Source organism: Helianthus annuus, chromosome 3, assembly GCF_002127325.2.
Source record: "Helianthus annuus cultivar XRQ/B chromosome 3, HanXRQr2.0-SUNRISE, whole genome shotgun sequence".
Lineage (NCBI taxonomy): Eukaryota > Viridiplantae > Streptophyta > Magnoliopsida > Asterales > Asteraceae > Helianthus > Helianthus annuus.
The window spans coordinates 173932820-173945570 of record NC_035435.2 but is presented as its reverse complement, the minus strand read 5'-3'; the positions used below and the strand labels follow the sequence as shown (position 1 = coordinate 173945570).

Genomic DNA, 12751 nt, shown 5'->3' with positions numbered 1-12751 from the left:
AACAAACCATAGAGATCATACCTGCTATTTTCAAAAGCTAAGGACTAAACATAAAAAAACGTAAAACCATAGAAACCATCCGGGCAATTAACTCTATCCTCTAATATACAGTTGAAGCAAGGGCTTTAATGTGAAAAGGATACGAATATTATAAACTGATTATAAATATTTTCTTATAGACTGAATTAATTAATGGACATTTATGTAATATTTTAATGTCACTACTAGCAATAAAAATTGAAAGGGGACGATAACAACCACACATTTTGTCCCCTCCTTAACTCTTCTGCAGTTCTGCCCTATTGTTTACTGAATCGAGTTTCAACTTATTCAAATTTTGATTTTACATTTAAATCTATCTCCTCTAATAAATAACTAACCCATGTGAACACTTGGCAAAGACTTAGCCTAGCCACATCAACAAAATCCTATGTGTCAATTATACAACCTCCTTCACCTTTCTCTTTATCGGGCAAAAAAATTAATGCCCAGATCCTTGGCATCTGACCCGGATCCGCTGCCCAATTCTGCTTGATTTTTATATTTGAAATTTTTTATTCTGCCCTTGCATCATACACTGTCTTTCTCTACCAACCATCCTCTCACAAACCCCATCTCTTTTTCATTGACTTTGATTTCAATTGACTAATTTCGTTTCACTGTCAATTAGTAACAAACAACAGTTAGGATGGATGTCATCTTATTCACTTACCCGTTTTTGTTTAAACAACCCCAAAATTCTCATTCTTCTCGCATCTGTCATTCAGCGTTCTCTAACCCTAACCCTCACCATCGGCGGAAGATGCCAACGATTTGATCTGTAATACAGTATGTTTTCATTAACAATTTCTAGGTTTTCGATTTTTTCCTCTTTGTATGGTTGTGGTTAAAAGAAGTTAGGGTTTTTCAACAACAATTTCAGTTCACTTCAATACATGTTCGTATGGCTGTTTGTTTGTTTGATTTTGATTCTGTTTTTTTTTTTTCAGTTGCTACCCTAAGAGAATAGAGTGCCTTGATAATGATTATGGTTTGATTTTTCTTCTAGCAGTTGAGTACTTCATTACTAGGAATAATGGCTTTTTATTCCCATTTGTGAAACCCTTTTCTTTATTTTTGCATCGTAGATTCTTAGTGGGTTAAAGCTGTTCACAAGTAAGTGTTTTAATTTTTTTTAAATTTTTAATAAACATTTTCTATGATTATTTACATGAATTTTGTTCTAAAAATATCACTTTCATGGGGTTATTTTAGGCTTGAACAAGAATAAGGGTTTTTCTTTAACATGAAGTATTTCGAAGAGGAAGTGCACAATGGAAACTGGGATGAGGTTGAGAAATAGCTTCCGGGTTTCACTAAAGTGGACGATAATCGCTATTCGATGAAGATATTTTTCGAGATTAGAAAGCAAAAGTATCTTGAAGCATTGGATAAGTAAGCCCTTTTCGCGTATTATTAACGAAGTAACTAATTTGAATCCTTGAATAATTATTGACTAATTGTGTTGTCTTTGATAGGCATGACAGGTCCAAAACTCTAGAAATTCTTGTAAAAGATCTTAAAGTGTTTGCTTCATTTAATGAAGATCTTTTTAAGGAGATAACTCAGTTATTAACTTCAGAGAATTTTAGGTACACTACAAATGTTAGCATTTTGTAACATCCTCTTTATAACTTTATATAATTTCATTTACATTTTAGGGAGAATGAACAATTATCCAAATATGGAGATACAAAATCGGCTCGAGCTATAATGTTGGTTGAACTTAAGAAGTTAATCGAAGCGAAGAATCCTTTGTTTCGTGACAAATTGCAGTTTCCAAACCTTAAGAATTCAATATTAAGGACTCTCATAAACCAAAGGTAAACCTTAAACTCTATTTTATACATCTTACAATGGTAGTTAATGTTAGCTGTTTGTGTAATTGTATATTGAACTGGCAACACCAGCTTTGTAAAAACCCGAGGCCAAATCCCGATATCAAGACGTTATTTGTTGACCATTCACGTGGTCAACCGAATGGTGCGCGTGCTCCATCACATGCGAATAATCCGCTTCTTGGAGAGCTGGCGACTTTCCTCCTTTGGGTGCACATGGGGTCTGTAATCTTTATTTGCTCTAACTTTTTTTTAATTTTGTTATTGTAATTTGCTATTGATTCTATATATTCAGCCGTTTCAATCCGCACTGGCTCCGGTACCAACTCCACTTGTGGGTTGGATGTCTAATCCGCCAACCGTATCTCATCCAACGGTTTCCGATAGTGTAATTGGTTTCGATAGTCCTATTTCAGGTAATCTACATGATTCTATACACCATTTTCTCATTGACCCGTTAACACTTTTCGATGACCCATTGACTCGTTTTGATCATTTGATCCACGCAGTTTTGATGTTTATTCTTGTTGCTTAACCTTATTTAAATTCTTTGTTAATGCTTTTCCTTATGCAACTGACAATAATACAAAAGCTTGAATTTTGTTTATTTTTTTAGCCTCCTACTTATGTGGACCCCCTTAACATCATTGTAATGGCATACCCTGCTCTTCCTCTTTGCCCTCTCGCCATAATCGAAGCCGAGCGAGGAACTACGGATCTTCTTAAGCCGTGTTCGAAGTGTATTTGAGAAGGTATTATCTTCGAGGAATGAATTTTTACCATCTTGAGTGATCCATATACAATCTTCATTAACAGGCATTGGTATTGTGATCTCAGGTTGGTCTCCCATATAATGAATCGATAGTAGTTAGTCACTGGTTGCCCTAATGGCTGTGCTCGACCCTACATGGACGAACTTGGATTAGTTGGTAATGGTCCTAATAACTATCAGGTACCTGGTTCCTTCGATTTGTTGGTATTTTTTTATTAGTTTCTACAAGTTGTCATTATTTCTGTTGATAAAATGCTATATCTTTAAAAAAATTAAAAATTATGTTTTCTAGATCTGGCTTGGGGGAATGCCAACACAAACTTCATTAGCCAGAACCTTGATGAACAAGGTTAAAATCCAGGACCTTGAAAAGGTTTTCGAACCTTTATTCTACATCTGGAGATTGAAGAGGAAATCTAGAGAATCATTTGGCGACTTCACAAATCGCGTGGCAAGACACATATCTGAATAAATTTTAGAGTGAAATGGCAAAATAGGTGAGTTAATGGGTCAAATTAGGTATTACACATATCGTATTGACTTGAAACAATTTTTATCCAAAGATTTATAATTTTAATCACTTTACAAATTTAGATCACTTAAATATATTTCAATGCTTTTGAATAACGTGACATAAGGGTTTGAATCATTTAAAGTACGGTTTGGCAACTTACGGCCCGTTTCCTTTTACTAACGGGTCAAAACATAACTTGAAAAAGTCCATATTAGTAGATGGATCTAATTTGCCTCTTTTAATATTAAAAACTCTGAAATCTTTTTGTTCAAAAAAAAAAAAGAATTTTTGTTATATTTCCAGGGGTTTGATTTAGTAGTCCTCAACATACTTACCCTAATGCAACAACCTATTTTTGTTATTGGGGAATATTGTCAACACATATGACAACAAAAGACAAAGGTCAAAAAGCTGAAATGAACAGTGACACACCAGGAAGTGTTCAACACTAACAACAAGCAAATGTCAATTATAAGGGACAACAAACATTAATGTCTTATGAAAACCCTTGCACCAAAAAGGTTAGTGTACTCTCCAAACACACGAATCCATACTCATATGCTCAAAAAAAGGCTTCTTAAAAACTGAAAACCCTTTGCACCAAAAAGTATAGTACTTTTCAACACAGGAATTCAAACTCATATGCTCAAAAATAGGCTGCTCAAAGATAGAGTAGTTGTCTTATATCCTCCACTCTAGATAATCCATGAAACCATTTGGACAATCACACTTAACTCTATTCTTCATTCTCTCTTTTTTAACAAATGTCTAAACCGGATACCTCATCTGCTTCTGCAATGTCAAAACAAGGATTGCTCATCGGCTGCACCATTGCCTTCAATGTATGTGGTTAATTACTATTTTGGACCCTCTAATTACATTATAAGCATATTTATTATCCAACATGTATCATTTACTAATGTATATGTTTGTTTGTTTTTTTGCCTTAACAGCATACCTCCATCCGAGATTACTTTCTTGAAGGATTTACATCCTTCAAGGTTAGATTTTACCATCAAAATCCGTGTCCTAAGAGAATGGAATCGAATGAGTTTCAAAAATGAGAACGAAATTTATGCTCTTGAGATGTTGGTGGTTGATGAAGAGGTACTCCTTAACCTCATGATGCAACATTTTTATATCTGTCATATGTTTTTACTTAAAGACTCATAACTTATCTTCATTCTATTTTCAGGGTACTCGACGTCAAATGACAAGGGTCTACTGTGATAATAAAAAAACCTACTCTTGGGGACAATCTCTCTTTGTTTAAATATGTCGATTGTCCTCACAAGATATGTCTTTATTATGATTCTAAAGTCATAAAATGCAATGATTTTTTGGGTTATGATAATGGGTTTTCATTCACTCCATTTTCTTCAATTTTGGACAAAACATCTCAGAATACTCAACCGATAGGTTAGTATACACTTGTTCAAATTCAAATAAAAATTTACATACCTTTTCTTAAATATTTTGATTTATAACAAATACTTCTTTTTGAAGATGTTATTGGAGATGTTTGTGTTTGTTACGACACAGAATCTTTCACCGGTAAAAATGGGAAAGAATCGGTTAAAAGAACGATGCAACTTGAAGATAAAGAGTTTGTCATATCTTTTAATATGTCTATTTGAATATTATTTTACATATAATTGTTACTAATTCATTTATTTTACATATAAATGTTACTAATTCATTTGAAGGTGGGTGTTCCAATAATGCTACTTCGAAATATTGACATGAAGAATGGTTTGTGTAATGGTACACGACTACGAGTACTTTATCTTGGTGATAAGGTGATTGAAGCTGAGATTATATCTGGTGCTAATATTGGTACAAGAACTTTCATCCGCCGTCTTAGTTTGTCACCATCTAAAAAGAAAATCCCTATCAAGTTCAAAAGAAGACAGTTTCCGGTTGCTGTTTCTTTTGCAATGACTATTAACAAAAGTCAGGGACAATCATTATCCAAGGTTGGATTGTATCTCAAAGATCCTGTTTTCTCACATGGTCAACTTTATGTGGCACTATCAAGGGTTAAAAGTAGAGCCGGTTTAAAGATGCCGCTAATAGATAAAGATGGCCATGCTACAAATAAGACCACAAATGTTGTATACGAAGAAATTTTTGGAAATTTGTAGTCTTTTTTCTTCATTTATCATTTATTAAGGAAACTTTTGCCTTTATTTTATTTAAACTGTTTTGAATATAAAGTTTTATGCGTTTTCTTTTTTTACCGTTCAATCCGTGTGACACACGGGTAATAACCTAGTTGACTAATATATGAATGGTCCCGTAGGAGATAGTGTCAGGGTAAAAGGTGTTTTCTTTTCATTTTATGGCATAGATGAAAATTGCATGTATATAAATATTGAAAAGTAGGTTAGTTTATCGTTCTAAACAGAAAAAAAAAATTTAAATACAAATTAGGATTCAGAAAACATATTTGAATTCATATTAATTCAAATAAATTGAGTAATACATTTTATATAATATAAATATATAATATGATTCTTGACATGTGGTTCTAATCGTTTAAAAATCACAAATTTGATTTTTTTTTTTTGGAACTTTCACAAATTTTAATAGGATTTGAAAACAAACAATTTGGTTCATATACACTAACCCGATTCTAAATTTCAAATAGTGACCATTTCTATATACTTAATGCATGAAAATTGTATGAGATTGTCAGAAAACGACATTAAACCATAGTTTAAAACGCACAAACATAAAAACAAAATTCCAGTATTTTAAATTAATATTGTTTTGTTTTATTTGAATTAAGGGGACATTTATTTTCAGAGTAAACTGCCATTTTGACCCCTGAGGTTTGATCACTTTTGCCACTTTAGTCTAAATTTAAAACCTTTTGTATCTGGGTCTCTGTGATTTCATTTTTGTTGCCATTTTAGTAAAAAAGCAAAGTCAGCTCAGATTTCAAAAAAAAAAACCCTGGTTTTTTTTAATCCTTTTCTGGAGGGCATTTTGGTCATTTTACCCACCTGCCCAACTACTTACCCCACTCCCACCCCTTTTCTTCTTTCCCCTTCTGCCGGTGAACTATTTCTCTCTCTATAAACACAACTATTTCTCTCTATCTCAAACTTCATCTATCACCACCACCATCTCCCACCTCCCACCACCGCCGCTGGGTAAGTAAACTCTGCTAAGTGTACTGGTGAACTTTCATTAGTTGTCTTAAATGTTGGAAAAGGACTAGTCTTAATGACATGTTTTGATGCTAATTGTGTTTGTTTAGGGACCCTAACTTGCATTTTGTTGAGTCTCATGCTCTAGCTCCTCCGGAAGTGCAAATTGACATTGTTGCTCAACAACAGTAAGCCCATTTGTTGCTCTTAATTTCAACAATTTTCAAGCGTGTGCTTTTTGTGAGGGTTTGGTGGATATGGGAATGTGGTTTAAAATGATAGATGCTGTTTGAGGTTTTTTAAGGAAACCCACCCAAATTTGTGGGTTTTGTAAAACCAATCTTAAGAAACAGTTTTTAAACCGAACAACAATTTAAGGGAACGATTATACCTTCCAACCCAACTAAATCCGTGCAAAAAAAAAAAAAAAAAAAAAAAAAAACTGATGTCTTTGAAATATTTGCAGGCATGAAGCTGAGCTTGCTGCAGCTTCCAGCCAGCCTCTTCCAGATGATGACGATGATGCTTTTGAATAGATATAAAATTTGAAAGAGTTTGTGGGATTTGAGAGTTTTTCTGTTTGTGGATTTTTGGATTTTGATTATGATTAAGATGTCTGAAGATACCCAGTTGGATAAAGAAGATGATTGCAAAAATGAGGGAAAAAGTTATCTGTGTGTTTATAGAGAGAGGGAGTGAGGGTGTCGGCAGAAGGGGGAAAGAAGAAAAGGAGATGGGGTGGGGGTGGGGTGGGTAGTTAGGCAGATGTGCAAAATGACCAAAATGCCCTTCAGAAAAAGACAAAAAAAAAAGGGTTTTTTTTAGAAATCTGAGCTGACTTTGTTTTTGGACCAAAATGGCAACAAAAATAAACCACAGGGACCTAGATGCAAAAGGTTTCAAATTTGGACTAAAATGGCAAAAATGACTAAACCTCATGGACCAAAATGGCAGTTTACTCTTATTTTTATGACAAATAACTAGTATTAAGGCCCTCGCTGTCGCAACCCCGACCCCTGCCTCGGGAGGCGGGCGGCCGCGACCTACTCAGAGATGGTGGTATCGGTGTTTATCATTATTTGGCAGCGGAAATTTCATCAGCACCGTAGTTAGGAAATATTTTATCAGAGTAAAACACCATATTTTATAATAATAAATATATTGGGATAAAACCCAAGTTCTCGTTACAAACAGGATTATAGGGATAAACACTCTTTTATTGAAATAAAACATCTTCTTTATTTAGGTAACTTTTATAGTCACTTTTCCAAGTTTTCAGTGCTATCCAGCTGGCTTCTAATTGGCTTTCACATTTTGTTACCTGAAACGCGTTTAAAAACATTTTGTAAGTGGGAAATACTGGTGAGTGAATCCCAATTTAATCAATACAAGTTTTATCAGTTTTACAGTATTGAGGGCGATCTCGCAATTACATTTGTTTATTTTTCTACTTTAATTACCACCCACGGTACTGTTAACACGACATGTGGTAATGTTACTACTCACAGTGTAGTAACAAATTTTGTATACAAAACCCTAACATACCGACGATAATTGTAGAAATATAATTTAAGACATTGAGGCTTTGTAAAACAGTTTGCAAAAAGGAGGATTACTCACATCGTTATCTTAGATAATTTCCTGTGGCTTCCTGGCTATAATCTATAAATTCTAAATAATGCACACGCGTTAGTATAATAACCCAAATTTACATTAGTTATACCCTCCCCGAGACAAAACTCCAACGACTACGTCGGGCAGAGCCTCAATAACCGTTACGGAGCGCTAGATCAATCGGGCAGCGTATCTAATACGTAACTGGGGGTTAAAATACTTACAACGAGGCAGAGCTTCGTTAATTAAGGGGGTATTATGCCCGGGAATTATAATTGCTATTCAGAAATTTAGAGAGAGAAGTGTGTGATGAACGAATTGCAAATGAACGTCGAAATCCAATTTATAGGGCTGGAACAGGGGGTCCTCGCGCCCCGCGAAAGATGAAGCAAGGGTTTACGCCAGCCGCGAGCTAGGGGTGTAGGCCCTAGCCTTGCTGATTCGCCGAACTAGGTTTGACACGGGGCTGCCACGTGGCGGCTCAGGGTGCTGCCTCATAGCCAGGCGCTCGTGCCCCGCGGAGGCCCTTAAGGGCTCTGTCGCGCCCCTCCAGGACCCATTAATTTTTGTTTTTAATTATTTTTTATAAAAATAAAGGTATTTTGGGCCATTTCTTGTATACGGGGTGTACTTTAGGGCGTATAGGGACGTTTTAAATATTTTAGGGGTGTCGAAAATATTTTAGGAGGGTTGTTATACTCGCATTGCGACGGGTTGTAATATTGTGCTAAGTTTTTTTGAAGATTAACTTTCATTAACACATGGCTACCCAGAAAAAATTGCATAGACCCACAAAACTAATTACAACATATAAAGAGGGCTTTTACACCACTCATTCCAAACAATACACTTATGTCTGAATCTATGTTTTACACAAAGAAAACTAAAAGATCTGATATTCCATAAAATGTCATCTTTTTCCCCTTTACCATTTGCAAAAATCTTCGTATTCCTTGCATTTCAAATAAACACACAATAATTATGAGCCCACTAATAACCCCCTTCTCTTTATTTCCCAGCCCACAAATCTTATAAAACTCCATCAAATCCCTGAATAAAAAACGGTACCACCAACATCAGAAAAACTCGTGAAACAAAGTAAATAAAAAAAACCACCGTCTACCACCATCATCGTCCACCACCACCATCCAGCACCACAACCACCACCCACCACCATCGTTCGTACACCAACACCAGTTTATTTTAGAAGTCTACATACGTTAAAAAAACAAACAGTCTTCTTCTTGCAAACTACAGAGATTTGGTCCACCTCTTCTTCTACAGATGTTGTCCGAAAACTACAGACATTTTACTTGTAAAAAAACAAACAACACCTTAAAGTGTGGTGTTACAATATAAAAGAAGACGTCTTTCATTAATCTTAACCAATCAGTTCAATTCATAACAATACTGGTATGGTACCGACACTCGATACCAAAATGAAAAATTAGACCCCCAACATTAAAGTAATGATATGGTTTTACATCTATCGAAAACCATAAAACCAAATATCAGTAATGATTCCAATTGTACCGATATTCTTAGGACGTTATCAGTTCAATGCATCACATTACTAACACCGTACTAACATTCACTATAACTTACCATATAAACAAAGATTCTATGAATACAAATAAATTTTTAACCAAATTTATATCGAAAACCACCACTACAAAAGTTTTCACACGCTATCGGTTCGTTTTCCCACAAAAGACAAGTAAATGTTGAGGGCATAAATATAATTTCACACCCCCCAAAAAATCTGCGAATACAGTCAAGCGCCAACTGTACTTGGTGTTTTTTTCATCCTATAAAAACATCTTCGACCAACACACAACACAAAACACAAAACACAAACTACTAAACCTACTCTCTCTACAAATTATTCTTCGGCCGCCGTACCATTGCCGTTTAGGCATGGCACCCACACAGCCGCCATCCACAACAACCACCACAACCACCATTAACAGAACTACCAGTGATGGCGGCACCATCATCCTCAACAAGTACCACCTCACGCGCCTCCTGGGGCGTGGCAATTTCGCCAAAGTCTACCACGGCCGTTCTCTCTCCGACAACTCTTCCGTCGCCGTCAAAGTCATCGACAAACCCTCAATCTCCGACCCCACAATGGAACCTAGACTCGTCCGAGAAGTCGCCGCCATGCGACGGTTAAACCACCCCAACATCCTTAAACTCCACGAAGTCATGGCCACAAAAACCAAAATCTACCTCGTCATGGAACTCGCCGCCGGCGGCGAACTTTTCACACAACTTATCCGACGTGGCAGGATGAAAGAACCCACCGCACGTTTCTACTTCCAACAACTCGTTTCCACTCTCCACTTCTGTCACCAAAACGGCGTCGCACACCGTGATTTAAAACCACAAAACCTTTTACTTGACTTACAAGGTAACCTTAAAATCTCCGACTTTGGTCTGTCGGCGTTGCCGGAATCTCATAAAGACGGTTTACTACACACTTCGTGTGGAACTCCGGCGTTCACCGCGCCGGAGATTATTCGCGGGAAACCTTACGACGGTAAAAAAACGGATGCATGGTCTTGTGGGGTAATATTGTTTAACCTTTTAACCGGTTATTTACCGTTTCATGATGGTAATTTACCCAACATGTATAAGAAAATGTTTAATCGGGATGTTATGTTTCCGGATTGGATATCGAAGCAACCCCGGGTCATAATTCATAAGCTTCTTGACCCGAACCCGAAAACCCGAATGAGCATTGAGCAGTTGTTGAGTGTTTCATGGTTTAAGAAGTCTTTAAAACCCGACCCGTATGTCGAATTATACGACGACAAAGAAGAAGGCGTAAAATGCGAGAAAACGATGAATGCGTTTGATATAATCTCGTCGTTGTCGTCCGGGTTGAACTTGTCGGGTATTTTCGAGGAGAAGGTGAGGAAGGAAAGGCGGTTTACGTCGAATGCGAAGGCGGAGGAGGTGAAGAAGAGGGTGGTGGAAGTAGGGGGGGAATTAGGGTATAGAGTGAGGAAGATGAAGGATGGAGAGAATAAGAAAGAGGGTGTTTATGGGTTGGTGAGAGGGAGGGTGGAGGTGGTGGTGAAGGTGATGGAGGTGGTGCCGGAGGTGGTGTTGGTGCAGATGACGGTGGTGGATGGTGGAGATGAGTTTAGTGAGGGGGGATGGGATGAGTTGAAAGGGGGGTTTCAAGAGATTGTTGTTTCATGGCATGATGGTGTATAGTGAACCAACTTTTTTTTTTTTTTTTGTATTAGTGATTAACAAGTGGTTAAAGTCTTTATCATTTGTTGATCTTATGATTTTTAATGTGTATAAATAAATAAATGAATAGATGGTGAATGTAGCTTAATGTTTTGTTTATGTTACAAATATTAAAACAATATTAGCCATATGAATTTAACATAAGGTGTGATGATTTGCTTGGTTTATGAATTTGACTACTAGACTGGAATATTAGAATTTAAGTATGCGTTTTGACGTAAACTTGATACTTTTAACTGTGTTTAGATGATGTTATATTTGCAAACGGTGTCGAAAAGAATGCTTTATTGTTTTAAGCAAACAAGAAATGATGACCCGTATGAAAGATAATCCTATTTTGTCCTGGGCTAACATGTGTCAATACATGTTGGCCCGATATGTTGAGCCTTATAAAGGAAACTTATTCCCATTAGGTATACATGGGGCTTTCTATTACAAGGTTTTTGGACTAATCGTATTCATGTGTGTAAAATGGTGACTCTCCTCAAGAGGTTGAGGGTTCGAGTCCTACATGAAAAATGAAAAATGGTGCAGAACCAGGAGTAGATTAGGTTGATCTTAAAAAAAAGGTATGCATAACAAATCTATCAAGAAAAAAGATGATATGATAGCCAATTTCATAACGTTCACCAATGAAATCACTTTAGAAAAAAGAAATATTATTAGTGGGAATAAACAAATCATTCATTATAAAGTAACTGTGAATCCAATGAGAAATACTATACTTGTGCCACTCATAATCTTAAATAATTATTATTAAACTTTTCTTTGAAATTTAAAATGCTTTCCATGTTTTGGCTTTATATCAAAGATGGTAACAGTTGTATAGATGATATCAAATTAAGGCTAGTTGTTGTATGTGGATTGTGAAATGCCTAAATGATGAACATAAACTCGTATACTGCGATTAGATTTTAACAACGGATATTTGGCGCTAACCCGTCCTTGTGAGATCGCGACCCTTTACGCATTGTTGGGCCCTACGAATTCATCTTTCAAGCCGAATGATGTGGTCTTCACTAGGGATGAGCAAATGGTACCGGGTACCGATACCGAATTTACCGAACCGGATACATTTTCGGTACCGACTTTTGATGAAAAGACATGCCAGCCATACGTCTAAGAAATAAATGAGAGTTGTACATGTTACTAAACAAATAAGCCGTTCTAGCTCAGTTGGTAGAGCGCGTGGCTTTTAACCACGTGGTCGTGGGTTCGAGTCCCACGGATGGCGTGTTTTTGGGATACTAATTTTTTGACTTTTTGAAACAAAGTCAAACATAACTTTGGTAGCAACTGACTTTGACAAAAATGTTTATCCTATTTTAAATAAAGGATGATTTTTTTTTTTCATAAACTTCCATTTTATCTTTATTTACATTGAGATGGTTGGTAAACGGGCAAAAAGTTGCGCCGCTACCTCTTTTTGATATTACCATAATCAAGGCTCGAAAAAAACTAGGAAAAAGCTGGCTCGAGGTTTTGTTTTCAAGCTGAGCCAGCTCATTTTGTAATCGAGCTGAGCTTGATCCTGGGTGCTCGGCTCGATGGCTTG

General features: G+C 36.3%; 2 protein-coding genes, 1 long non-coding RNA gene and 1 other non-coding gene across 12 annotated transcripts; all 4 read left to right on the top strand.

The window, feature by feature from the left end:
- Nucleotides 1–511: 511 nt before the first annotated feature.
- On the top strand, nucleotides 512–5357 carry LOC110930987 (protein TPR3-like). Of its 9 annotated transcripts, XR_004888973.1 has the most exons (14): nucleotides 562–828; nucleotides 990–1155; nucleotides 1255–1434; nucleotides 1518–1631; nucleotides 1701–1862; nucleotides 1950–2098; nucleotides 2173–2293; nucleotides 2494–2629; nucleotides 2715–2829; nucleotides 2942–4005; nucleotides 4117–4270; nucleotides 4359–4582; nucleotides 4670–4769; nucleotides 4870–5357. XR_004888973.1 is itself a non-coding variant. In XM_035987795.1 (7 exons), exons 3-7 carry the CDS (start codon nucleotides 1382–1384, stop codon nucleotides 2226–2228), a joined length of 534 nt encoding a protein of 177 aa, XP_035843688.1. In that variant the 5' UTR covers nucleotides 512–828; nucleotides 990–1155; nucleotides 1255–1381; the 3' UTR covers nucleotides 2229–2486. The 9 variants fall into 9 exon arrangements, 1 of the variants encoding a protein (XP_035843688.1); XR_002588144.2 differs by having other exon boundaries at nucleotides 990–1030; nucleotides 1128–1155; nucleotides 4359–5357; XR_002588142.2 differs by having other exon boundaries at nucleotides 990–1050; nucleotides 1128–1155; nucleotides 4359–5357.
- An 838-nt stretch (nucleotides 5358–6195) lies between these two features.
- LOC110928369 lies at nucleotides 6196–6934 on the top strand. The gene is made up of 3 exons (XR_002586323.2): nucleotides 6196–6321; nucleotides 6429–6506; nucleotides 6785–6934. It is a non-coding gene; the product is annotated as an uncharacterized LOC110928369 (long non-coding RNA).
- Nucleotides 6935–9759: 2825 nt separating this feature from the next.
- LOC110930986 (CBL-interacting serine/threonine-protein kinase 7) lies at nucleotides 9760–11289 on the top strand. Its single transcript, XM_022174378.2, has one exon. It carries the CDS (start codon nucleotides 9850–9852, stop codon nucleotides 11155–11157), a length of 1308 nt encoding a protein of 435 aa, XP_022030070.1. The 5' UTR covers nucleotides 9760–9849; the 3' UTR covers nucleotides 11158–11289.
- A 1068-nt stretch (nucleotides 11290–12357) lies between these two features.
- On the top strand, nucleotides 12358–12430 carry TRNAK-UUU. Its single transcript has one exon. It is a non-coding gene; the product is annotated as a tRNA-Lys (tRNA).
- Nucleotides 12431–12751: the final 321 nt, after the last annotated feature.